The sequence below is a fragment of the Berkeleyomyces rouxiae genome (genome assembly GCF_048999995.1).
Source record: "Berkeleyomyces rouxiae strain 22BRR77 chromosome Unknown BrBRR77_ptg000002l, whole genome shotgun sequence".
Lineage (NCBI taxonomy): Eukaryota > Fungi > Ascomycota > Sordariomycetes > Microascales > Ceratocystidaceae > Berkeleyomyces > Berkeleyomyces rouxiae.
The window spans coordinates 5410369-5431531 of NW_027396492.1; the positions used below are offsets into that span (position 1 = coordinate 5410369).

General features: G+C 51.7%; 9 protein-coding genes across 9 annotated transcripts; 5 read left to right on the top strand and 4 right to left on the bottom strand.

Moving 5' to 3' along the window:
- Window positions 1–51: 51 nt before the first annotated feature.
- On the top strand, window positions 52–1782 carry BROUX77_003062 (uncharacterized protein; the record flags this gene model as incomplete). The annotated part of the gene is made up of 1 exon (XM_073747672.1): window positions 52–1782. One exon carries the CDS (start codon window positions 52–54, stop codon window positions 1780–1782), a length of 1731 nt encoding a protein of 576 aa, XP_073608144.1.
- A 2918-nt stretch (window positions 1783–4700) lies between these two features.
- Window positions 4701–5210, top strand: BROUX77_003063 (uncharacterized protein; the record flags this gene model as incomplete). The annotated part of the gene is made up of 1 exon (XM_073747673.1): window positions 4701–5210. One exon carries the CDS (start codon window positions 4701–4703, stop codon window positions 5208–5210), a length of 510 nt encoding a protein of 169 aa, XP_073608145.1.
- Window positions 5211–6441: 1231 nt separating this feature from the next.
- BROUX77_003064 (uncharacterized protein) lies at window positions 6442–7493 on the bottom strand (the record flags this gene model as incomplete). Its single annotated transcript, XM_073747674.1, has 2 exons — window positions 6442–7338; window positions 7398–7493. 2 exons carry the CDS (start codon window positions 7491–7493, stop codon window positions 6442–6444), a joined length of 993 nt encoding a protein of 330 aa, XP_073608146.1.
- Window positions 7494–7955: 462 nt separating this feature from the next.
- BROUX77_003065 (uncharacterized protein) lies at window positions 7956–9408 on the top strand (the record flags this gene model as incomplete). Its single annotated transcript, XM_073747675.1, has 2 exons — window positions 7956–8514; window positions 8597–9408. The coding sequence occupies 2 exons, from the start codon at window positions 7956–7958 to the stop codon at window positions 9406–9408; spliced, it is 1371 nt and encodes a 456-aa protein (XP_073608147.1).
- A 281-nt stretch (window positions 9409–9689) lies between these two features.
- On the bottom strand, window positions 9690–11472 carry BROUX77_003066 (uncharacterized protein; the record flags this gene model as incomplete). Its single annotated transcript, XM_073747676.1, has 4 exons — window positions 9690–10656; window positions 10712–10992; window positions 11054–11125; window positions 11209–11472. The coding sequence occupies 4 exons, from the start codon at window positions 11470–11472 to the stop codon at window positions 9690–9692; spliced, it is 1584 nt and encodes a 527-aa protein (XP_073608148.1).
- Window positions 11473–12831: 1359 nt separating this feature from the next.
- Window positions 12832–13743, top strand: BROUX77_003067 (uncharacterized protein; the record flags this gene model as incomplete). Its single annotated transcript, XM_073747677.1, has 7 exons — window positions 12832–12882; window positions 12952–12972; window positions 13109–13115; window positions 13174–13251; window positions 13324–13366; window positions 13443–13601; window positions 13692–13743. The coding sequence occupies 7 exons, from the start codon at window positions 12832–12834 to the stop codon at window positions 13741–13743; spliced, it is 411 nt and encodes a 136-aa protein (XP_073608149.1).
- Window positions 13744–13990: 247 nt separating this feature from the next.
- BROUX77_003068 (uncharacterized protein) lies at window positions 13991–17868 on the bottom strand (the record flags this gene model as incomplete). The annotated part of the gene is made up of 9 exons (XM_073747679.1): window positions 13991–14031; window positions 14093–14167; window positions 14220–14733; window positions 14803–15188; window positions 15251–15421; window positions 15477–15779; window positions 15853–16461; window positions 16526–17683; window positions 17760–17868. The coding sequence occupies 9 exons, from the start codon at window positions 17866–17868 to the stop codon at window positions 13991–13993; spliced, it is 3366 nt and encodes a 1121-aa protein (XP_073608150.1).
- A 739-nt stretch (window positions 17869–18607) lies between these two features.
- On the top strand, window positions 18608–19630 carry BROUX77_003069 (uncharacterized protein; the record flags this gene model as incomplete). The annotated part of the gene is made up of 1 exon (XM_073747680.1): window positions 18608–19630. One exon carries the CDS (start codon window positions 18608–18610, stop codon window positions 19628–19630), a length of 1023 nt encoding a protein of 340 aa, XP_073608151.1.
- Window positions 19631–20060: 430 nt separating this feature from the next.
- Window positions 20061–20664, bottom strand: BROUX77_003070 (uncharacterized protein; the record flags this gene model as incomplete). Its single annotated transcript, XM_073747681.1, has 2 exons — window positions 20061–20458; window positions 20535–20664. 2 exons carry the CDS (start codon window positions 20662–20664, stop codon window positions 20061–20063), a joined length of 528 nt encoding a protein of 175 aa, XP_073608152.1.
- Between the last annotated feature and the right edge of the window lie 499 nt (window positions 20665–21163).

The window sequence follows — 21163 nt, forward strand, 5'->3', positions numbered from 1 at the left end:
GAAGAATCAAACTACCCGCTCCGTCACTTGGTTGTCGTTAACTCCAATCACATGGCTTCTCAAACTGACGAAAGAGACGCCATTGTCGACAAGTCTAGAGCTTCTAACCTACCCCGCTATAATTCTAGCGAGCCCATGGATAGACTCACCTCGGGAATCGAACCATCTCCATGGGCCTACTCTCCGGGCTCTTCTATGAATAGACTTGCCTTGTCTATAGAGGAATGTCCCTTTTCGATTGATCCCTCTGATGAGTCTGCCTTCTGTGCAACTTCCTCGGCCCCCAGCGCCGGAACCTCTGCTTCTCCGCCTGTCATGTCGCAGTTTTGTAACAACTTCTCCTCAGCGAGTGACCCTTACTCAGGCGTCTCGTCTCAAGCCTCACCTGAACCCATGTCCAGAGCTTCTTCCAGAATTTCACAAGCTCGATCCTCCACAGCTAGCAGCGTGGCTTGTGGAAGCCAAGTCGATACATCTAGTTCGTTGGATGACAATGCCCCGGAAGCCAAAACTTCCGGAAAACACAAGACTTGGCTTGAAACCACACCGCTCCCCCCGACGATCAAAACAGACGATTGTACATATTCTTTTGCCTTGTCTAGCGCCCCTACCACTACCCCCGCCTCTGCCTCCTCCCCCGGACACGTCCCTCGTACCACTCAAACTGCCTCTGCTCATGCCTTGGCCGTATCCGCCCGCGCCGCCGCTCTCCTTGCGCTCGAAGAGAACGAATCGCCCGAGCTCAAGGACAGCAGAAAGCGCAACCGCGATGCTGCCGCCCGCTCGCGTAACAAGAAAAAGGAAGAGCTCCGCATGAAGGAAGCCAGGCTGCGCAGCCTCCATGACGAAAACGCCTGGCTCCTCAGTCAGCTGGGTGCGCTAGAGGTTTCTGCGCGCTTCTTGGAGGCACGTGTCGTAGCACATGCTGGATGCAATGACCCGTTGATCACTCAGTATCTGCGCTCGCGCTCGGTAGAGGAGATTCCGAACCCGGCGTCTCCTGCCGAGGCTGCAGCCGCCACTATTACCACCTTTCTGGGTCCAGTTACACCATGTGCTCATGGCAGCGCGCAGGTGCCCCCTGTTCATATGCATGACCCTCAGCATATTGTGCCTAAATTTCAAGCTTATTCCCAGCAACAGCCGCACCTGCAAGTCTGCGTTCCTCTGGGCCATGCAGGGATTCAGCAGCCGACTGGTGCCTCCCAGCAGATACCGATGGCTCACCCTCAGACACACAACGCTCCCCACGGCATGTTCCCTCTGAACTCTACGCCACGCCCTGTCCTTGCACAGCATGATCTTCCTGGCCCTCGGCATCAGATGGCCCAAGATGTGGTCCCAATGTTGAGTCGGGATGGAAGAGTTGCAGTCTCCCCGTCAACCACCACCGTCTCCCGTGCCTCCGTTTCCGCCCCTGTTCCCGTACCGATCCCGATGTCAGCATCCACCTTGTCAGCTCCAACACCGCTTCCCACCACGGCTTCCTTGATCCCTACTACTGCCACTACTGCGGCGGTTGTCACTGCATCGCCCCAGGCACAGCCTATTCAAGTTCCGAGTACCTTTACAGCAACAGCAATGGCTGGCCACGGAGTTCCCTGCACTTTGGCATCTACCGTGAGTACCAGCGAGCTGCCATCGAGCTTTGATGTCCAGGTGAATTCCGTGTTTGACATGAGTTTGGACATCAACATGAATGACAATTCACAGCTAGGGTCGTTCAATCACTACGTTACTGAGTTGATCAGCAGGGATGGCTATATTATAAACCAGTGTTAGAAGTGGCAGTTGTTCCCTGTTGTGTGGACTCTGGGTGATGTCTTTAAAGCATTTAGGCGGTATTCTGACTTTCGACGGTTGGGGTCTTGAATTCTTTTTCTGGGATTTACAAGTGTTTGCTGGGCGTTCTTGTTTCTCTATTTTATGGGGCTCATCGTTTGCAATATCGTTGGATATGTTTTGGGTTGGTCTCTTCTTTTTTTTGTCTTTCTGAGGTTCAGATCGTATTGAACGTCGTGGTGATTTGTTTTTGGGTGAGGGGAGTTTTGATACCCTGGCTTTTACTAGAGTTTGGTCTATGTTGAAAAGCCTATTGGTCTGGGGGTTTATCACTTGAGTTTGAGTGCCCAACGTCTGCCCCAATCATGAAAGCCTGGATAGTAGATATAATGACGGTGGTAACCTACGAGTTTTCGAGATGAAGAGTCGACAGTAATGAAGAGTGAGTCTAATTCTTACTGCATGCTCCCAAATCTGGGGATGTACTAGTTACTACAAGGAATAAACTGTGAAGAGACTAGGGTTAAATGCAGATGATTTTTGGTCGGTGGGGCCCATGGCTCTTGCAGCCTGTGATGACGGTCTCACGGGCTTGTCTGAAACAATTTGAGAAAAGAAGTTTCTGTTAACTATTTAGTGGAGTCGTCTTGTGCTACGAGACTTGGGTAACATGAACATCAAGTAGGAAAGTCAACTTCTAATCAGGTGTCTGCCGTAGAAATCGTCGCAGAAGCCTCAGTTGGTACACTCGGAGGTGCCTATTTTGTAGAAGACCCCCAAACCTCAATGGCGGAGGGAATATGGGTTGACATTGCAGTCTCGGCATCCGGCGACGGGATATCCTCAGAGACTCGGTTGCTAAATTTACAGTCAAAGCCTATGGTGCTCTAGACCTGACCAACCAGATGGGCTTACAAAATGGCTTGGCATGTATAGAGTTCTCTGGTATTCGCAATAGCAACACTGCTAGCAGTGGAGTCGATCTTGTTCTTTTGGTCTTTGCATATTACGTCGGTGAAGTTTAAAGAGCTGACATTTCATCCAGAAGTGGCCATCTCAACGAGCACAGGTGGCGTAGGGTAAGCATCTTAAACTTTTTTTTGACTGCCAAAATCGACCATTCCTGGCCAATTCCAGTTATATCAGAAACTAGTTGGTTTCAACCGGGCTATCATGAGCAAGCCGCGACATGTCATTGGACCACCCCAACATTCGAGTGTTTTTTTACTGTGCTGTCTGACACCAGACAGGTTCGGTAACTTGTGTGTACAGGGCTGAGCGGCGTCAAGTGTCTGTGGGTTTTATACGGATAGGGCTGAGAAAGGTCAAGCATCTTCGAGACTCCTACCTGCACCAGGTAGGGCTGGACCAAATCGACACCCGTTGATAGGGCTTCCATCTCGTTCCGGTCCTTAAACAGCCCCAGTCTAACACAAAGTCTAGAATAGGCGTCTTCACGCTCAACTTGCCGAATTCCCGACCGTCCTCTCGCCCCGGTCATCATCAACTGACGTGCTCTCTCTGGGCCTCTACCACCGTACTTGCTGACAGGGTGTGTATGAAAGTTCTGACCGAGGTTGAAACTGCAACTGATGCTTACTCCTGTTGTAACAACACTTCTCGTCCGTGATATTGCCAAGTCTGTGTTCTTTTTCGGCAACCTGATGTCAGCAATTGCGGCATCACTGAGCGAAAACACGCTCCTACTCGGGTTTTCTGCTCACTCGTCGCCATGTTAATCGACCTGAGAAACATCTATAAGTAAGCGCCTCTTCCGCTATCCTCGAAACGGTAGGAGAAGCCGTCTTGATCACCGATCCATCTTCTTTCTTCCAGCTATTCTTTTCGATAGCTTGTTATATCAATACCATCAATACAATTACCAATTTGTTCGGCCGTCTTATCGTTTCCATTGAGACCTTGTATGCCAGTACCACTGCTGCTGCTCCTGCCGCCGACAAAAGGAGAGAGAGGAAAACACTAGGAAATATCTTGAATTCCTTCTCGAAGAACGACAAAGGTCAGTCGATGTTTTGGAGAGCTTACGCCAGCAGTCGTCAAGGCTGGAATCCGACTTTTGCTATCAAATGGCGATGTTGCTAGCTGGACCTGCCGGGCAGCCGGCGATGCCGTTTATGGAGACGGAAGCACCTGTCATGGCAGCTCCTAATACCACTCATATTTCCTCGTCTTCTTCTTCTTTCCCTTCTCCGACTTCCTCTTCAAAAATAACACGTCTGACACCGGGATTGGTCTTGTTCTCGTAGCCTGTTGCCCGTGAAAAGTTGAAATCTCACCAGGCTCAGGTTTCATCTCAAAGCGGCCATGTCAACGAGAACAGGTAGCATGTGGCGAGTAGCTTAAAGTTTATTTCAACTACGCGAATCAGTTATCCCCTGCTATTCCCTGCTATTCCCGGAGCTACTTGATCTCGAAGGGACTTTTCTGAGGGAACCGCAACAACTTCTGTCCGTCTTTGTGTGACTTTGTGGCACTAACCCAATTTGGGAACTTATACAGATGAGGCTGAGCAACTTCAAGCATCTTCGAGACTTGGACCTAGTGTAAGGCTGGGGCAAATTGATACCCGTTGGTAAGGCTTCCCTCTAGACTGACCATCTCCCCGCTCAACTTCCCGAATTTCCGAGTGTCCTCTAGCCCCGGCCCTCTATCATCAGCATTTACCCCGAAAAGCTGTTGCTATTCCAATACCGGCCTGACCCACTAAAATCGTTCTCTTGCCCGAGTTTGTAATGCGCTCGCCGCTATGTTAGTCGGTCTAAGAATCACGTATAAATACGCGCCTCTTCCGCTCGTATCGCAGTGGCTGAACTATCTTCTTCACTGACACGCAGTCTCCACTCGCCAATACTCTACACAAGCATTCTTCCTAGCGATATACTATCATCCATACCATCATGTCAAACTCTTCCACCGCCATGGACTTGGATTCCACTGTCCCCAGTGATGAGTCCCTCGTCTCCAACGTGGATTCAACCATGAATTCAACCATTGATTCAACCGCTGCCACGGCATCAGCCACAGAGCCTACCAGCGATCCTGTTGCTGCCCTCGCTGTATCCTTCGCAACAGAACTCAGCTTCACCCCCTCCTCCGCTTCGGCTTCTCATTCGCTCTTCGTTTCAGCCACCGCCACTCCCACAACTACAATGGCTCACTTTGCCGCTGCCCGCAGATCTCGCGCCGCCCATAGAGTCTCTCGGCGAACGAGTAGACCTGGTATCACGCGCCCTACGCGTTGTTGGTTGAAATCAAAAGAGGCATTCAACCCTGATGACCCCCGCGTCAAAGCCGTTATGGCCACGGCCAAGAGACGTTTTGAAACCATTAGAGCCAGGGTTGCTATGCTGGCATCGTTGCCGGACCTACCGGACACTACTCAGCCTTCCACCGGCACCGCCACATAGGCCTCTCCTCTCGATCTTACAAACTCTGTGATAACTATTCATTTCGGTCTGAAAGCTTTGGTCAATATACTTTTCTTCGCATCCGATATCAACATGTCATTGATTTGTAGGTTTCTGCAACTCGATCAAGTGTCCATCGTGATGGTAGCCTGCAACATGAGGCGAACTGTTGTGATGCTTCTGGTCAACTAGTTAGTTAGTTGCATAACTAACCAACAGATAAGTTCAGTTAGCTAGTTTCGTTGGTTGTCATCACCATCAAGGCTTGATGTCCATAACCCTAGTGTCACCCGAACCCTTAGGGTCGGTACCGAATAACAAAGGGCGCAAAGACCGTTAGTCAGTTAGTCAATGCGAGTGTACAGAGTTTCTAAGAGCATAACCACAGCTTTCCGGTTGGTTTTCCTTTTCCACGATCAAACTTCTTCTCATATGAAGCCAGGAACTAGGAAGTATGTGAGCATGTAGGCAGAAGCATCGCAGAAGCTGCAGTGCGGACTGTGCAGGGGATGCCAGCGAGGTCACAGGCGGCAAACAACCAATAACGAAGGCAACCCTGGTCTATCTGTCTGGTCTTTTTTCTTCCCTGCAATCCCATCCCGTCCCCAGCCTCTGGGTTGCGTCCGGGGCTCGTCCTCGTGTCCAACGTCAACTTCCTTTCTGTGGATCTTGATCTTGTTCCGCGTTGTCACCAGTTGACCCGTGAAGCACATCTAGGCCCTTAGGGAGCGCCGTCTTCTCGTAGCTGTAGTGGACTAACTAGCGCTTCATCAAAACAAGCCGAACCCGGATATCGTTGACGTGAAGGGTTTATTCAGAGACTTTAACTAACTCGCCATGATGCCTCTCGTTCATAACGCCGGGGCGGAACAGCTGAACACTGGCAACATCCTGATTTTTCTCGGGTCAAAAGCCTTATTTTTTATGTCTCTCTACATCAGAGACGTTGTAATTCAACTTTATTTCGTTCTCGATAAGTTGTTCAGCACCATGTGCCATTTTACAGGGTTTCCATCACACTCAGTGGCTTTATTATACATACATATATTTGATACAAGTACTGTCGGGAACACAGCAGTAAGAGAGTCTTTACGCTCACGACTTTGAACTTCATTCTTCAGATTCTTCTTCTTTCCGTGGGCGTAGATCCGGCTGTTTCCTGTTCCAGCAAAACTTCAGAGAAGGACACAGTTTTCCCTTTCAAGTCACTCCTCATGCCTTGCGGTCACATTTATGCCACAACCGTCTTGCCCAACGGCGGCCCCGCCACTGCAGCTCCATCAATAACAACCTTGCTGGTCAAGTCGCTCTGGTGCTCGGAGATTAGGCGGTGTAGAGCTGACCGCTCAATGACTAAACGGCCTTCCTCTAACAAGTCCTTGACGTCAACCTCATCTGATAGTAGCAGACGGCCATGGTCACCGGCCTGGTCCAAAGCTTCGGCCAAGTTGTCACGCACGTTGTCAGTGACAAAAAGTGTACGACCATGCTTGGAGTCCCACTGATGGGCCTCCATTAGCTGGATGGCTTGCTTACGCAGATAGCTCGCTACCAGCTGTGGTTCGAGGAAGCTGGCATCGCGCAGGGCTGTGAAACCCTGAATCAGCGGTAGCTCCATGCCATCCTCGCAGACAAGAAGCTCCCCGCGGCGGTAGCGGTACGAGAGCGCCATGCGCCATGCCTTGTCGTACATTTTGCGCGGGAGCTCAGTACTGAAGTCACGCGGGTGAGGTCCAAACACGACACCACCACCGCGGAAGATGGGTGATTGACGACTTCCAGCTCGTGCATTACCGCTGCCCTTTTGTGGCCGAACCTTGCGCTTTGAGCCGTGCACATCCCACCGCGTCTTGGTCGAGGCTGTGCCCTGTCGTGTGCTATCGCCTTCGAAGATGATGGCTCTGTGGAGGATGTCGCGACGGAGCGGGACGTAGAGATGTCTTGAGGACCAATGCTCGAGAGCGACAGGCTCCAGACTCGGGAACGAGTGAATGGTGACAGGGACGTCTGACATGGGGTTAGTATATAGTCTTTCTACGGGCTTGGGAGGGACAGGGATACTTGTGGTGAAGTCGCGAGGGACACTGGTGGCCATGCCACGGTTGATGCTACCGACGCGACCATTGTTCTAGCAGAAAAAAGTTAGACGGGGCGTTGAAGATACCGGCCAGATAATGCGCATCGTACCATTGCTATAGAGCCGCTCAATCTGATGGGAGCAGCCGACGTCACGGACAACGTCCGGAGAGCCTCGCTGAGCCCGCGCATTCCGGTAGCGGCCATTGCTGCAGACACAAAAAAATAGGAATTGATTTCGGGCAAGCGAAACAGGGGGCAAGTCTCGCGCGGCAAAATGACGTCCGTCCGGAAATCGAGATGTCGTGCAGTACGGGCGGCCACAAGAAAAGCTTTGTGGAATTTCGGGGCCCCACGTTTTGTTCTGCCAGGTGTCGTCAGATGTTAAAGCTCATGATTGCTTTTGGTTGTGGAGCTCAAAGTTGGTAGCTTCAGCTGTCAGCAGCTGACTGCCAGCTGGTTCCTCTATATAGTGGGGCACCACCAAGGCGTTGGGAAATTTGTGCTTGGGATCACGAGAATCGACAAGTAGAACATCTCTGCGGTTGCTGATTGCCCTCTTCCTTGCGACGAAAGCTAGTGAGCTACAGCCGGTATCCTCACCTTGATTGATCCGGTTCCGCGGGTTCTGTTTCTCATTACCCCCCCGACCAATCCAAGCTGGCCATCATGTCGCAGTGTCCCTTGATGGCGCGGCCTCTGCTGCGTGCCTTTCCTGTCCATGGGCCTACCCAGCTGGCCCTGCGGCCGTTTTCCATAAGCGCTGCTGCCCGCTCAGCCGCTCCGACAACTTCGATGCCAAGCTCAGAGAGCGTGGCCTCAGCCCCGGCCCCCGCTTCGGTCGACCCCGCCAACCTCGACCCCAACACGGCAGTTGGCCGGGAGGCCGAGCTCGCACTGCAGAAAGCCGGGACACCACCCATTGGCTCGCGCCGTCGCCGCATGGCCATCCGCAACAGCCAGAACTTGCCATTTGAGCAGCTCCCTTACCAATGCTTCCAGGAAGCCCGCAAGATCCTCAAGGCCGATCGCGAGGAGAAGATTGAGGAACTCAAGGAAAAGGTGCAAATGATCACTGGCCTAGAGAAGAGTGATGGAAGTAACTTTAAGAGAGGCGTTGCTGGCCGCGATCTCAAATTGCAGAGTTTGAGAAACAGAGTTGAGCAGCTCCAAATCCTGGCAGATATCAACGATCCCGTAGTGCGACGGAGGTCAGAAGACGGTGATGGTGAGTTCCCTTTCCGAGCTTGATGACTGTCTGAAAAGTAAAATGTTCTAACTGTAGCGCTATTTTCCAATTCCTGTCATAGGTAACATGAATAAGCCCATTTACCGCCATCTGGCCGAGCGGAAGTGGCGCTCCTACGACTACCTGGTGACGGAGCAGCGTATCAAGCAGTTCAACATCGTGCCTGACATGTTGCCCAAACTTGATCCCACAGCCTCCGTGCGCCTACACTTTCACCGCAAAAAGATTCAGCCCGGTGCCATTGTCGACAGCGCTGTAAGCGAGCACCCCGTGCGTCTAAATATCCAGCTCTTCAGCCCTGGCCCGCGGCTACTCTCTGTCGCTGTCGTCGATCTGGACGTCCCGGACCTCGAGAGCGACAGCTTCAAAAAGCGTTGCCACTTCCTTGCTGCGAATATCCCTTTCGATCCCACCATGTCGTCGCTGCCGCTATCGCACATCCGTGATTCTGCTCAGCTGGTGCAGCCATGGATGGCGCCGTATGCCCATGAGGGTGCGCCCTACCACCGCCTGGCTGTCGTCGTGTTGGAGCAGCCTAGCCTTGAGCCGTTGGACACAGCACAGCTGAAGAAAGACTACGCCGAACGTTTGGGCTTCAGCGTCAAGGCCTTCAAAGAAAAGACTGGCTGCAAGCCCATCGGCTTCAATCTCTTCCGCACTGAGTGGGATAGCAACATGGCTGCTGTCATGGAGCGCCACAAGTATGAGGGCGCTGGCCAGGTCTTCCGTAGAGTCCGCGTGCACTCGCTCAAGCCGCGCCGCAAAGCCCGTGGTTGGGAAGCCAAGCGCCAAGGCCCCAAGTACCGCCATCTTTGGAAGTACACGAAGCGCATTCGTGGACTCTCCAACGGCCGTGGCTGGACCAAGAGGTAAGCTGGACGGTGGCCCAAACGGCCATGTGTGCGTGTCTGCGTGTGGCGTTTTGTATTGTCTTCTGTACATTAGATGTATTCATATGGTCTTCTTTTCTTTCTTGATCCTACATAGATCGTGAATAGTGCATGTGCTAGTACAGACTATGCTTGGTATTTTGATGCTTATTAATGACATACTTTGTTATGGAATTCGTTCTAATGATGCTGAGAGATAATAATCATACAAGTTAAGGGTACAGAGAGGCTCGAGGCTCTTAATCATAGGCTTCGTCCTGGCACCTACAATGCTCCTCCGACTGCTTGCACGAACCACATGGCCAGTCTGACATGGATTCCAACCCTTCTCTCTGTCTTTGCCAAGTCGTCAAGTGTGGTCGGTGTCGCATATTCTTGTAGCCATTTTTGCTCGTCACCCAACTTTTTCTTCAGACTGGCGTCCCTAGTAACAATCAATGCCCCGGCCTCGAGGTCAAGAGAGTAACTTCGTTTAGTATAGTTGGAGCTTCCCACAATGCTGATGGCCGGATCTTTATCACCAGGCAGCGTTACCCAGAGTCCCTTGGCGTGGTAGGTCCAGCCATCGGGCTCTGTTACGCTTCCTCGACGCCACTCTTTGAGAGTGATGGATGAGTCTCGACTTGCGGCGTGAACGGCACGGAGGAACTGCCGTACAAGATATGTGTAGGCGTCAGGCAGCATGCCCGAGACACCTTTAGATTGAAAGAATCCGTTTGCATGAGGCGAGGCTGTAATTATGGTGCAATCTTTTGAGGCTGAGTCTAAGAGCATCTTCGTCAGAGAGGGCGCTGGGTTGAAGTATCCAGCCGTGAAAGTCCACGAAGATTGTGAATACGCTGGTTGAGAGAGAGTCTTTAGGATGTGGGTGACGGCGGGTAGTTCAGTCGACGAATCGTGTTTTAGCAGCTGTGACAGTTGGGACAGCATGTACACGCGAGTGTTTGCTGGGGCGGTCTTCCCTTGAAGTTCGACTGGAGACGGCGGTGAAATTAACGGGACAAGAACGGATGTAGCATGCACAACAAACTCGATGGGATTCTCGACGGGGGCTGGCCCGGCATTAGGCCACGTCATTTCAAACCCGGAAGGGTTGTTGCTGGGCTTTATCAAATAGCTTAGTGATGCAGCGGCATCATGGATTCGGCCAAAGTGCTCAGTAACTCTCCGCGAGGAAAAGAGGTGGTACCGATCTTGGCGATTGGTGAAATAGTCCGTTGAGAGATTGGCACTGTACTTTGTCAACATAACGCGTCGTTTGGGGGTAGGAGACCAGGGGGCGTTACCCGGAGAGAATGATCTCGTCGTCCATGCCATAGAGTTTCATGTGCTGAAGACCCCAGCCCTCATTGATGCGCTTGGGGATATGCTTTTTGCGCAAGCCTGTCAAGTTGGGTGTGTGGTACATGCGCACCTCGACTCTGTCGGGCCCAAACTCGCTAACCAGAGGGGCAAGCAAGGATGCCGAAGATGGCTCTGGAGCTTCACGTGTACCTCGCAGTGCATCAGTTAAAATGGAGACTTTGAGGTCTGGGTTGGCCAGAAGAGCCGCCTGGATGGTATTGATCTTGGTGGCGAGTCAGTGAACAAGCGCCTGGTGATGCGGGGCCTGTCATCGAATTACGTACCAACTCCAGTTCTGATTTTCCAATGTACAGAGTTGAAAGAAAGACGCGGCGTTTAGCCTTAAGTATCTTGTCCTGTTGAAGAGCATCGCAGCGGATTAGAGATAGGCTCAGGGCTTCAGACGTGCCCATGTTGATGGGCATGAACATTTGGTTACCTTCAGAGTCTGGTAGAACTCAGCCGGTGATTGGATAACACAAATCTGAGAGCCATTAATGTCAAATGACGGCGCGATCCGATCCAATTCGGTGAGGATGGGGGCCATGCTGGCCATTTCGGCATGCCCAGCAGCAGCCGCTCCGGATGATGCTGCCGAGCTGCTAGCCGACGAATACGCCCGGCTTCGCAAAGCTGTCCTCATCCCGGAGCGCTGCATCGGCGCGCGCAGGTGCGGTGTGCACCGGCCGAAAGCTCGAAACATGTTTTAATGAAAACAAAGCCCAAGATACGAGATACTGGGAGCCGGTGGTTTTGCCAGGCGCCGGGGATGAGACTCACTTGGACTAGAAGTAAGAGACCCTCGAAAGGATTGACACGGCAGGGGGGGGATCGACAGGTTTACCCGAGGTTAGCCCGCTGACCGTTCTATGAAAACAGAAATCCTCTGTGGTCCTCCTTCCAAAAGGAGTTCAGGAAGGTGAAGGGGCTTTTTCAAGGCGTTGTAACTGCATCCTTTTACAAGGATTTAGTGAGAATTAAGTCACCAAAGACTCAAGGTGTTGCTGTCTGCCCTGTACTAACTAACCCCAGGATAAAGCTCCTAGTTGCCATTTCCTTTGAAGGGGCGGAACTCGCTCATATCATAGAGGGAGAATGAAATTTGTGTGAATGTACCGGAATTGAGTGAAGCTGGGATTTGGTTGGTAGGTAAATGTATGATCGAAGGCTGGGCTCAGAGCATAGGCCACTTTTTCTATTGGTGTAAGCATTAGGCCTTGACGGACTGACAAATATTTTATAGAGTTCAAGACATCAGCAGCACGTGCTGAGGCTCGATGGGACCTTCTGGAAGGGTGATTAGAAATTTGAGACTATCTAGGCTTTCTTTTCAACATAACACTGCTTCCAAGACCGGGCGTGCCTTGCGCCTTTCTTCACACTGGCAATATTCGCAGAATCTGTTAGTAGTAGAAGAGTGTCAGTTTTCTCGCCTCGGTGTTTGTTGAGATTGCCAAGAACCAATGACTTTGAGGTTGGAGTCGAGTGCTTATATTCGAATTGTCGCCTCCATTGCCAATGTTCTTCTCTCCCGCTCTCTCACCCAAGGCGTAGCTTAACTTTAGCTACTAAGTCCCAGTACACTTGCCACTTGCAGCCACCTATTCACAGGCTCTGTTTGGATGTTCATGAGTTCTTGATTTCTAGCCTAAGATTCTCTTCTACCATTCTACCCCAGCTCATCGAGTATTTTTTTTTATTCCCACATATGGAATACACACGAGCTTTATTACACCTGCTCTTTAAAAATTGTGACTTCTCGCTTCTGTAACTCGATCCTCACACATCAAATATGGGGCTACAGTTACACACGCTAGCCCCACTATATAGTTGCTAAAGCCAAGGCTCCAACTGGACGGATATTTGCGCGAAGTATTCTACCGAGGATCTTCCGGTGTCACCCGATATTCACCCAGCTACCCCCATAGTTTGCCAGGCGGACCTGAAGATCGTGAGATTCAAGAATCTGGGGAAAGCTTCGGTTGAAAACTTATTCATAGTCCCTGATCGCTCTTTTTTCTGAGGGTCTGTTTCTTCTTCTTTCTACCGCGAAATAGCCACGATGTCGACCATCACGAGAACCCTTAGCAATCTACGCAAGATTGGCCTTAAGGTGTGCTTTAAATAGACTCACGCCTTGTGTTGTGAAGCCACTGCTAACTGACCCTCTTCCCTCGCGCAGCAATACATTATTCAGATGATGGTAATGTCTCCCCACCACACGCTCTCAAAAACGTCGCCGCATAACTTTCACCGACCAATGCCTTGCCGTTGTTCCCGCAACAGCCAGAGTCCTGGCTAACCCTTCGATCTCTCCCATCGTGCCATCCTCGAAATAGTATATTGGTGCGCTACAAATCTCCCCTTCTAGTACTCCGCACGCATTGCTAATACAAAGTTTCAGGTGACACCAAGTACGGCCAACTGATTGGCACCGACAAGTTTGGTAACAAATACTATGAAAACAACGAAGAACTGCCCCGTAAGACCTACCACCGCGACCCCCCCGACAACCGAAGCAAGCCAGACTCATTCGATCTAACCTCGCCAACAGTTCGTACCCGCTGGGTTGACTACAAGAAGCACGACTACGATGCGTATGTACCACTCCTCTGCGCCCTTTTCTGGGCGTGTTCACTTTCTCCGCCACCTCTTGCTAACGAATTTGTCCAGCGCCCACATCGAGCCCGGATGGCACGCTTGGATCTCGTACTCCGTCGACCAGCCGCCAACGCAAGACGCTTTGCTCCAGACTAAAGTCCGCAAGTGGGAACGGCCAGAGTCGCTAATCAATCTGACTGCTACCCCGGGTGCCTACAAGCCATACAACACGTAAGACTATCGCGACATTATTCTACATGTTTGTTTTTCATTTTTTAGCTCTGTACTGTGGGACTAACTGGCTTTTCTGATTCCGCATAGAACTGTGCCCAAAATATCCAGCTGGGAGCCCAAGGCCGCTGAGAGACAGTAGGCTCGGAGGGCGACTGTATGCAATGTAACAGAATCGATAACGAACAGACACGCGCCGATATTGCGCATAGAACCAGAATCCTACCCCCTTTCCTTTTGACTACAGACAAGATGATGTAAATTTATACTCATTATTTTGTCGGTAACCATCCGCCACTTGATTCAGGCAAACAATTGATGTGCATAGAATATGGAAGTGTATGCATTGTATGTAAATTAACCTTCAGTCACGCAAACATTTGTCTGACTTACCTCTGCTCCAACTTGGCCTCCACTGCCGCTTTGAGAGCTACTCGCATCGTCAGTATTTGCTCTATAAAGGGACTTTCACACTTGGTACCATCACTTACCATCACACGACGACTTGGCATCTCCAAACAACATCCGAGTCCCCGGCATGAAGAACATGGGGTTCGGGACATCAGCTGTAGTCTCGTTAGTATTCTCTTCTCACTTTTGTCATTCCCCATCACGTACCGTATCCGCTTGACATGCCGCGCTTCATGACAACCACCTGCTTGCTCTTCCATGCATGTAGCACTGGCATACCCGCAATCGAGCTGCCAGGCTCCAGCGCAATCGGATTCACCGTATCGTTGGCGCCAATTACCAGCGTCACATCCGTATCGCCAAAGTCTTCGTTGATCTCGTCCATTTCCAGCACAATATCGTAGGGGACGCTCGCCTCAGCAAGCAGCACGTTGCACTGACCAGGCATGCGGCCAGCGACCGGGTGGATGGCAAAGCGCACGTTGACGCCCTTGGCGCGCAACATGCGTGTTATCTCGCTGATGGCATACTGCGCCTTGGCAACGGCCATGCCGTAGCCGACGACAATGATGACATTTTCAGCATCGACAAGGACATCGGCTACATCATCGACGGTCGTCTTGGTAATAGTGCCGTCTATTTTGTACTCGGACTGTGCTGTCGGCGTTGAAATACCACCGAAGAGCACGTTGGTCAATGACCGGTTCATTGCCGTACACATCTGCGATCCCCGGTTGTCAGTAATTTGCCAAACTCTCTAGGATCCATGAACACCATCACAGCAACGTACAATGTATGATAGGATGGACCCTGAAACTCCAATCAGAGCACCAACACTAGTCAGTAGGGTGTTGTCCAGCATGAAGCCCTCTGCCACCAGTGCAAAACCACTGTATGCGTTGAGAACTGTGATTACTACCGGCATATCAGCACCTCCGATGGCAGCAGTTGTCGTAATGCCCTTGATACATGATAGTAAAGCATTGGCTCCAAGAGCCATTGCAGCGATGGCTGGCGACCCCGGCGCCATGGTTAAAAAGGCGCCCATGGTTGCTATGTTGGTACCTAGCAACGTGGTGTTGATTAAGTGTTTTCTAGGCAACTTTAATGGCTTTGTCGACATGCGGCCTGCAAGCTTCATGAAAGCTACCACTGAACCAGTGAAAGTTACGCCACCTATAGTTTTGTTAGCCATGCCATATCCAACTCCTGTGATCCCAAGGCCGGCTGCAACCCACCGATAAGGACGCCGAGATAAGCGGTGACAAGGTGCAGACTGGTAGCATGATCGATGCCAGACATGACACTGCCGATGCTAGTCATCATAGCCGCCAAGCCAACTACGGAGTGTAGCGCGGCCACAGTCTGAGGCAAATCGGTTGGTGTAATGCGTTTGCCGATGATTAACCCTAATGCATGTTAGCACTAACAAAGTGAGGTCACACAAGATCAGACAACACTTACCAATGACAGCACCCGCGGTAGCTAAAACTCCGAATTGAGTCAGAATTTCAGGAGAAAACCCTACAGCAAAGAGAGACGCAAAAATTCCCGAAGCTACTCCTAGAATACCAAGCATATTGCCGATTCTTGCTGTTGCTTGCGACGCAAGACCCGTCAACGAGCCAATACACAGCACGGAGCTAATCAGGTACCCGGCTTGCACAAGTCCAGCGGCCCCCGTTGATGCGGCAGCGAGGAAGCCTCCGCCAAACAGTGCAGCGGGAATAGCAAAGAGATAATGGTATTCGGGGGGCGCAGTCGGACCTATTGATACGAGAGAGTTTCAGTTGAGTTGATGTTTTGCCAGAGTAGAGAATGCCGTTGGGCGTTAACTTACGCTTGAACATGTCGAGCATGCGCTTTGTGATGACAAAACCACCGGATATATTCACAAAGGATAGTAACACCGACGCTGCGCCTAGAGTCTGAGGGATTGTTTCGGGGACATATGTGCCGCCAAGCACGAATAGACCGCCGATACCGACCATTCCCGAGATGGCGTTTGTCACGCTCATTAACGGCGAGTGCAGTGCTGGAGTCACACCCCATACCACCCGATATCCAATCAGCGATGCCAGCGCAAATATCATGGCGTTACCCATGAACAAAGGATCGGTGACTTTGCCCAGAACCAAAACGGTTCCCATGGCCAGTGTGACAGCACCAACCTCCCGTGCTGTCTTGCGCAGGGGGCTCAGAGTCACGGGCTTAGTTTCAGATGAAGCCTCAGGAAGAGGCGCTGCAGGTGCTGGAGGAGGAGCAGGGCGCGGCGCAGGAGGAAGGATTTCTCCATTCAGAGTTACGATACTGCCACGCACGACCTCGTCAGAGAGGTCGATGCCAAAGTGCTTTTCAGCGGGAGTCATGGAGAGCAAGAACTTGACAATGTTGTTGGAGTAGAGGGTGGATGACTGAGTTGGTAGACGTGAAGGGAGATCAGTGTAACCTATCAAGTTGTCAGCGACATGGTAAATCTTGAATGTTCCAAGTGGGTTCTAAACAAGTCTCACCAATTACTTTAACATCATTGTAAATTGTTAGACTTCCGGGGTTTGTGGCTTCGCAGTTGCCTCCCGCCTCGGCAGCCAAGTCGACTACCACAGAGCCGGGCTTCATGACATCCAGCATGCTCTTCTTAATCAAGATTGGGGCGCGACGGCCCGGTATGAGTGCTGTAGTTATGATGATGTCGACTTCACGGGCTTGTTCAGTGAACAGCTTCATTTCGGCATCGATAAACTCCTTGGACATTTCTTTTGCGTAGCCACCAGCGCCCGAGCCGTCTTCCTCGATCTCAGCTTCAATAAACTCGGCACCGAGAGATTGTACTTGCTCGCGAGCAGCTGCCCGTGTATCAAAGCCACGCACAATAGCACCCATACGGCGCGCCGTTGCAATCGCACTGAGTCCTGCAACACCGGCGCCAATGACCAGCACCTTGCACGGTGGGATTTTACCAGCAGCAGTAACCTGACCAGTTAAGAAGCGGCCAAAGTTGTTGGATGCCTCAAGCACGGCTTTGTAGCCAGCAATGTTGGCCATGGAGCTAAGGGCATCGAAAACCTGAGCACGTGAGATACGTGGGACCATGTCCATGGCAAAAACGGTAGCATTTTGGGCAGCGAGCTTGTCAACGAGGAGTTTGTTTTGGATGGGCTGAATGAAGGACAAGATAGTTTGTCCGGCTTTCACGTGTGAGACTTCATCGATACTAGGACTGCGGACTTTGAGGACAATATCAGAGTTCCTCCATACTAGATCAGGCTCATCGACCAGAGTAGCTCCAGAAGCAAGATAGGCAGAGTCGGGGAAATCAGCTTGTGTTCCAGCTCCTCGCTGCAAAATTACACGGGAGAAGCCCTTTTTCAAAAGCGTGGCAACATTGGCGGGAGTTACAGCTACACGGCGTTCATTGGGGTAAACCTCGGTGGGCACTCCTATAGTGAGGTTACTGTAAGGGACAGACGGTGGGATAGAGGTAGACGGGGCAGCAGCAGACGGAGAAGAATCGGGATCGACTTTGGCGGAAAACGGACGGGGCGGTAGTGCGGGAATCACGTGGACTGCGTTTGGTCTCAAGTGAGCAGGCGAGACCGGAGGTGTATTGCGCAGCAGAGCAGTCGAGTGCCATTTGGGGAAGAGTTCAGGCGCAAAATACTGTCTCAGAGCTGCATGATGCGTCAGTGGTTGGTCTCAAGACACTTGTAATATGCGTGTGTATGCCTCTACGCTGTGGTAGCTTACCCAAGCCCCAAGCTGGCCCGGAGGTCAAGCTTCTCATGGAAGCAGTGCCCACGGCCGATGCCGGTCCAAAGCCCAGCAGAGCTATTGGACGGACACATGTCCAAGACATGGCGTAGCAGTGCAAGCAAATAAGCAGCTGTAAGCAAAGATTGGCTCAGTGATAATTATAGAGATGACATGCGCAGTCTAAAGTAGAGCCTTTGGGGGGCAGACGAATCTAAAGACAAGCTCGTAGCGCGTGGAGCGGGAGACGAGAATAGATCGTTGAAAACAGTAGAAAGAAATAACGCATAGATAGGGGACCATAAAAGAAAGCTTGGCTCGTTAGGTGGGAGCAAACAGCTCCCCTTCGGATGGGCAGCCAACTGAGCGGCTATCTCTGGTCATCCGTGTTACAAAGCCGGCAGCATTTCTCCGCTTACGTCATGTGTATACAAGTACTTTTGCATTACTCCAACTGCATCTGGACCCTACTGCTGGTTCGGAGAAGCAAAGTTAGAGAGCAGCAACACGATTTTCAAGAGGAAAACTGGTCATGGAAAATCAGTCATAAAATCAGCCCACATTTGCAAAATGTTGGTGATGGGGGGCCACTCTCTCAATTGATTGATAACCATCAGCGACTAGGATCTACCAAGTATCTGTTATCAGATCTTTTTTGGCAAGGCACCGTGCCAATATATTTCAACAGCTCAATCCGCACTGTCCCCACTACCCCGCCGAAGACTTCATTTTCCTATTCTTCACTCCGCGGAGTCTTTCTACTTGAAGCGAAGGTCGACATCTTATTCTTGTCTCTACCTGCGGCATCGCCAAAAAAGAAATACATCCCCTTTCTCTGCGCAGTCATGTCTACCGTCTCACACCCTACCGTCATTAATATCGGCAGCCGTAAGTCGGCCCTTGCGCTGAAGCAGACCGATATCGTCATCGAAGCTCTCCAGAAGATTCACCCCGAATATGAATTTCGCGTCAACAGCATCTCCACAGCCGGTGATAAGGACCAGGTGACCGCTCTGTACAATTTTGGTGGCAAGGGTCTATGGACCAACGAACTTGAAGCTATGCTGGCCGCCAAGGAGGTTGACTTCATTGTACACTCTCTCAAGGACATGCCAACAGCGATTCCTACTGGCTTTACGCTTGCCTGCATAATGGAGCGCGAGGACCCGCGCGATGTCGTCGTCTTCAAATCCTCGCTAGGCACGAAATACACAACTCTGGCTGACCTTCCTACCGGCAGTGTTGTTGGTACCAGCTCGATCCGACGCATTGCGCAGCTCAAGCGTCGCTACCCAGGACTTGAATTTGCCGATGTGCGGGGCAACATCCAGACGCGGCTGCGCAAGCTAGACGATGAGGCAGGTCCGTTCACGGCGATTATCCTGGCGGCAGCTGGTCTTCTACGCATGGACTATGGCGCGCGAATTGCGCAATATCTCGACAGCAGCAGCGCGGGTATGCTGCACGCTGTTGGCCAGGGCGCCATTGGAGTCGAGGCACGGGAGGGTGATGAGGTTATTGCGCGCCTGCTCGGCGCTATTCAGCACGAAAAGACGCGACTGGCGTGTACGGCGGAGCGCAGCGTCATGCGCACGCTCGAGGGCGGCTGCAGCGTTCCTATTGGCGTGGAAACATCGTGGGTTGATGGCGGTGATGTGCTACGTGTCAAGGCGACGGTGGTGCGGGCCGATGGTAGTGAAGCGGTGGATGTAGATGAGAAGCGTGCAATCCAGACGGTCGAGGAGGCGCATGAGTTTGGTAATACACTTGCCAAGCAGCTGTCGAGCATGGGTGCAGATAGGATTCTAGAGGGTATTAATGCCCTCAAGCATGCGGCGCCAGTCAAGTCCACAGAGACACAGGCATAGACTACAGTGGGGTAACATAAGGTTACGATGTTGAGGAGTATCTGTAAGAATAGCAGGAGTGACTAGAAACATTTAATAGCACAGCGATAGTCGTACAACGAGCGAGTCACGTGGTATATGAGCAGTCTAGTGAGAGACGGTCATGAGTGAGTTGAAAGCAAATTTCGTATTGGAAGAGGTGCAGTGTATGTGGCACCACGAGAGCAAACAGAATGGCCATACATGATGAGTACATGAGGGCGAGGTATCAGATAGGGGTTAAGCCGTCTGGATAGTGCAGACGAGTGTTGAACAGGCTTCAAGAGGCTATAGGGGAGGATGAAAGTGAGCAGAGAATGGAGATTTTATAGAGGGTGAGAGCATGCGGCATGTGATGAGGGAACATGGAATGGCATGACATGACGTGATGTGACAGGAGGAAACCAGTCTTTTAGTGCTCGCCGCTCTGGGTGAACTGGGCGTAGTCAGCAAAAGCCATGAGCTCATTGAAGCTCTTGATAGCCTCGTCGTCCAGCTCGACCTTGGCGATCCAACCGCCCGAAACATCCTCGGGGGCCTGGTTAATGGTGGACGGCTTCTCCTCCAAAGTAGTGTTCACATGCACAATGCGGCAGCTGATGGGGGCCAGAATGTCGGAGGCCGACTTGACGGACTCGACGGCGCCCATGGTATCGCCGGCCTTGAGCTCCGCACCAACTTCGGGCAGCTCGACGTAGACGACATCGCCCAGCTTGTCCGCGGCATACTCGCTGATGCCAATGACGGCAGTCTTCTTTTCAAGGTCGAGGTCGACCCACTCGTGGTCCTTGGCGTAGCGCTTCTCGAGGGCTGTTGTGAGAGGAAACGGGGCACCAGGTCAGTCAGTCAGTCAGTCGGCCAAGGTTGCAGGGCTGCAGGAACGTACCGATCTTGGAAGTGGAAAAGGCATGGCGGCCAGCCGCAAAGGCGGTGGGGGCAATAGGCCGAACAGCGGCTCGGGGCACAGCTGAGGCGAGGAGCCGGGAGACACGCAGAGACCGAGCGATGGAGGCCATTGTGAAGACTGGAGGCGGAGGCGGGAGGGGAGGATGGGTACGGGGAGAAGAGGTGATAGAGAGACGAAGAGAAAAAGAACAGAGGTGAAATGACGAATTAAAGAGGAAGAATTAAAGACGCGGAAAACAATTGGCGGGATCCTGAGGAATCCTTATCCTTGGCTGGCCGGAGAAGATGTGCTATCGGATGTGTGGAGGAAGAAAAAATGGCAGAAAAATAAAAAGAGGAGAATTTACAGGGCAGCGGCCCGCTATTCCAGTGAGCGTTGGCCTGTAACTATCAAGAGGCCATAAGCGTTCTGTAGCCGACACAACAGACCGTGAGCTACAACGTATGCATGTACATACATATTTGCATTGTTGGAAGAACTAACTATGCCGTGAGGCGAGCCTGGAGAAGCATGGAAGTATGCGGCAACACGAAGAAATGAAAAAGTCAAGTCAAAAACCACGGTCAACCAGGCCCCGACTTCGCACAATCACCAGTCTCATATTCTGG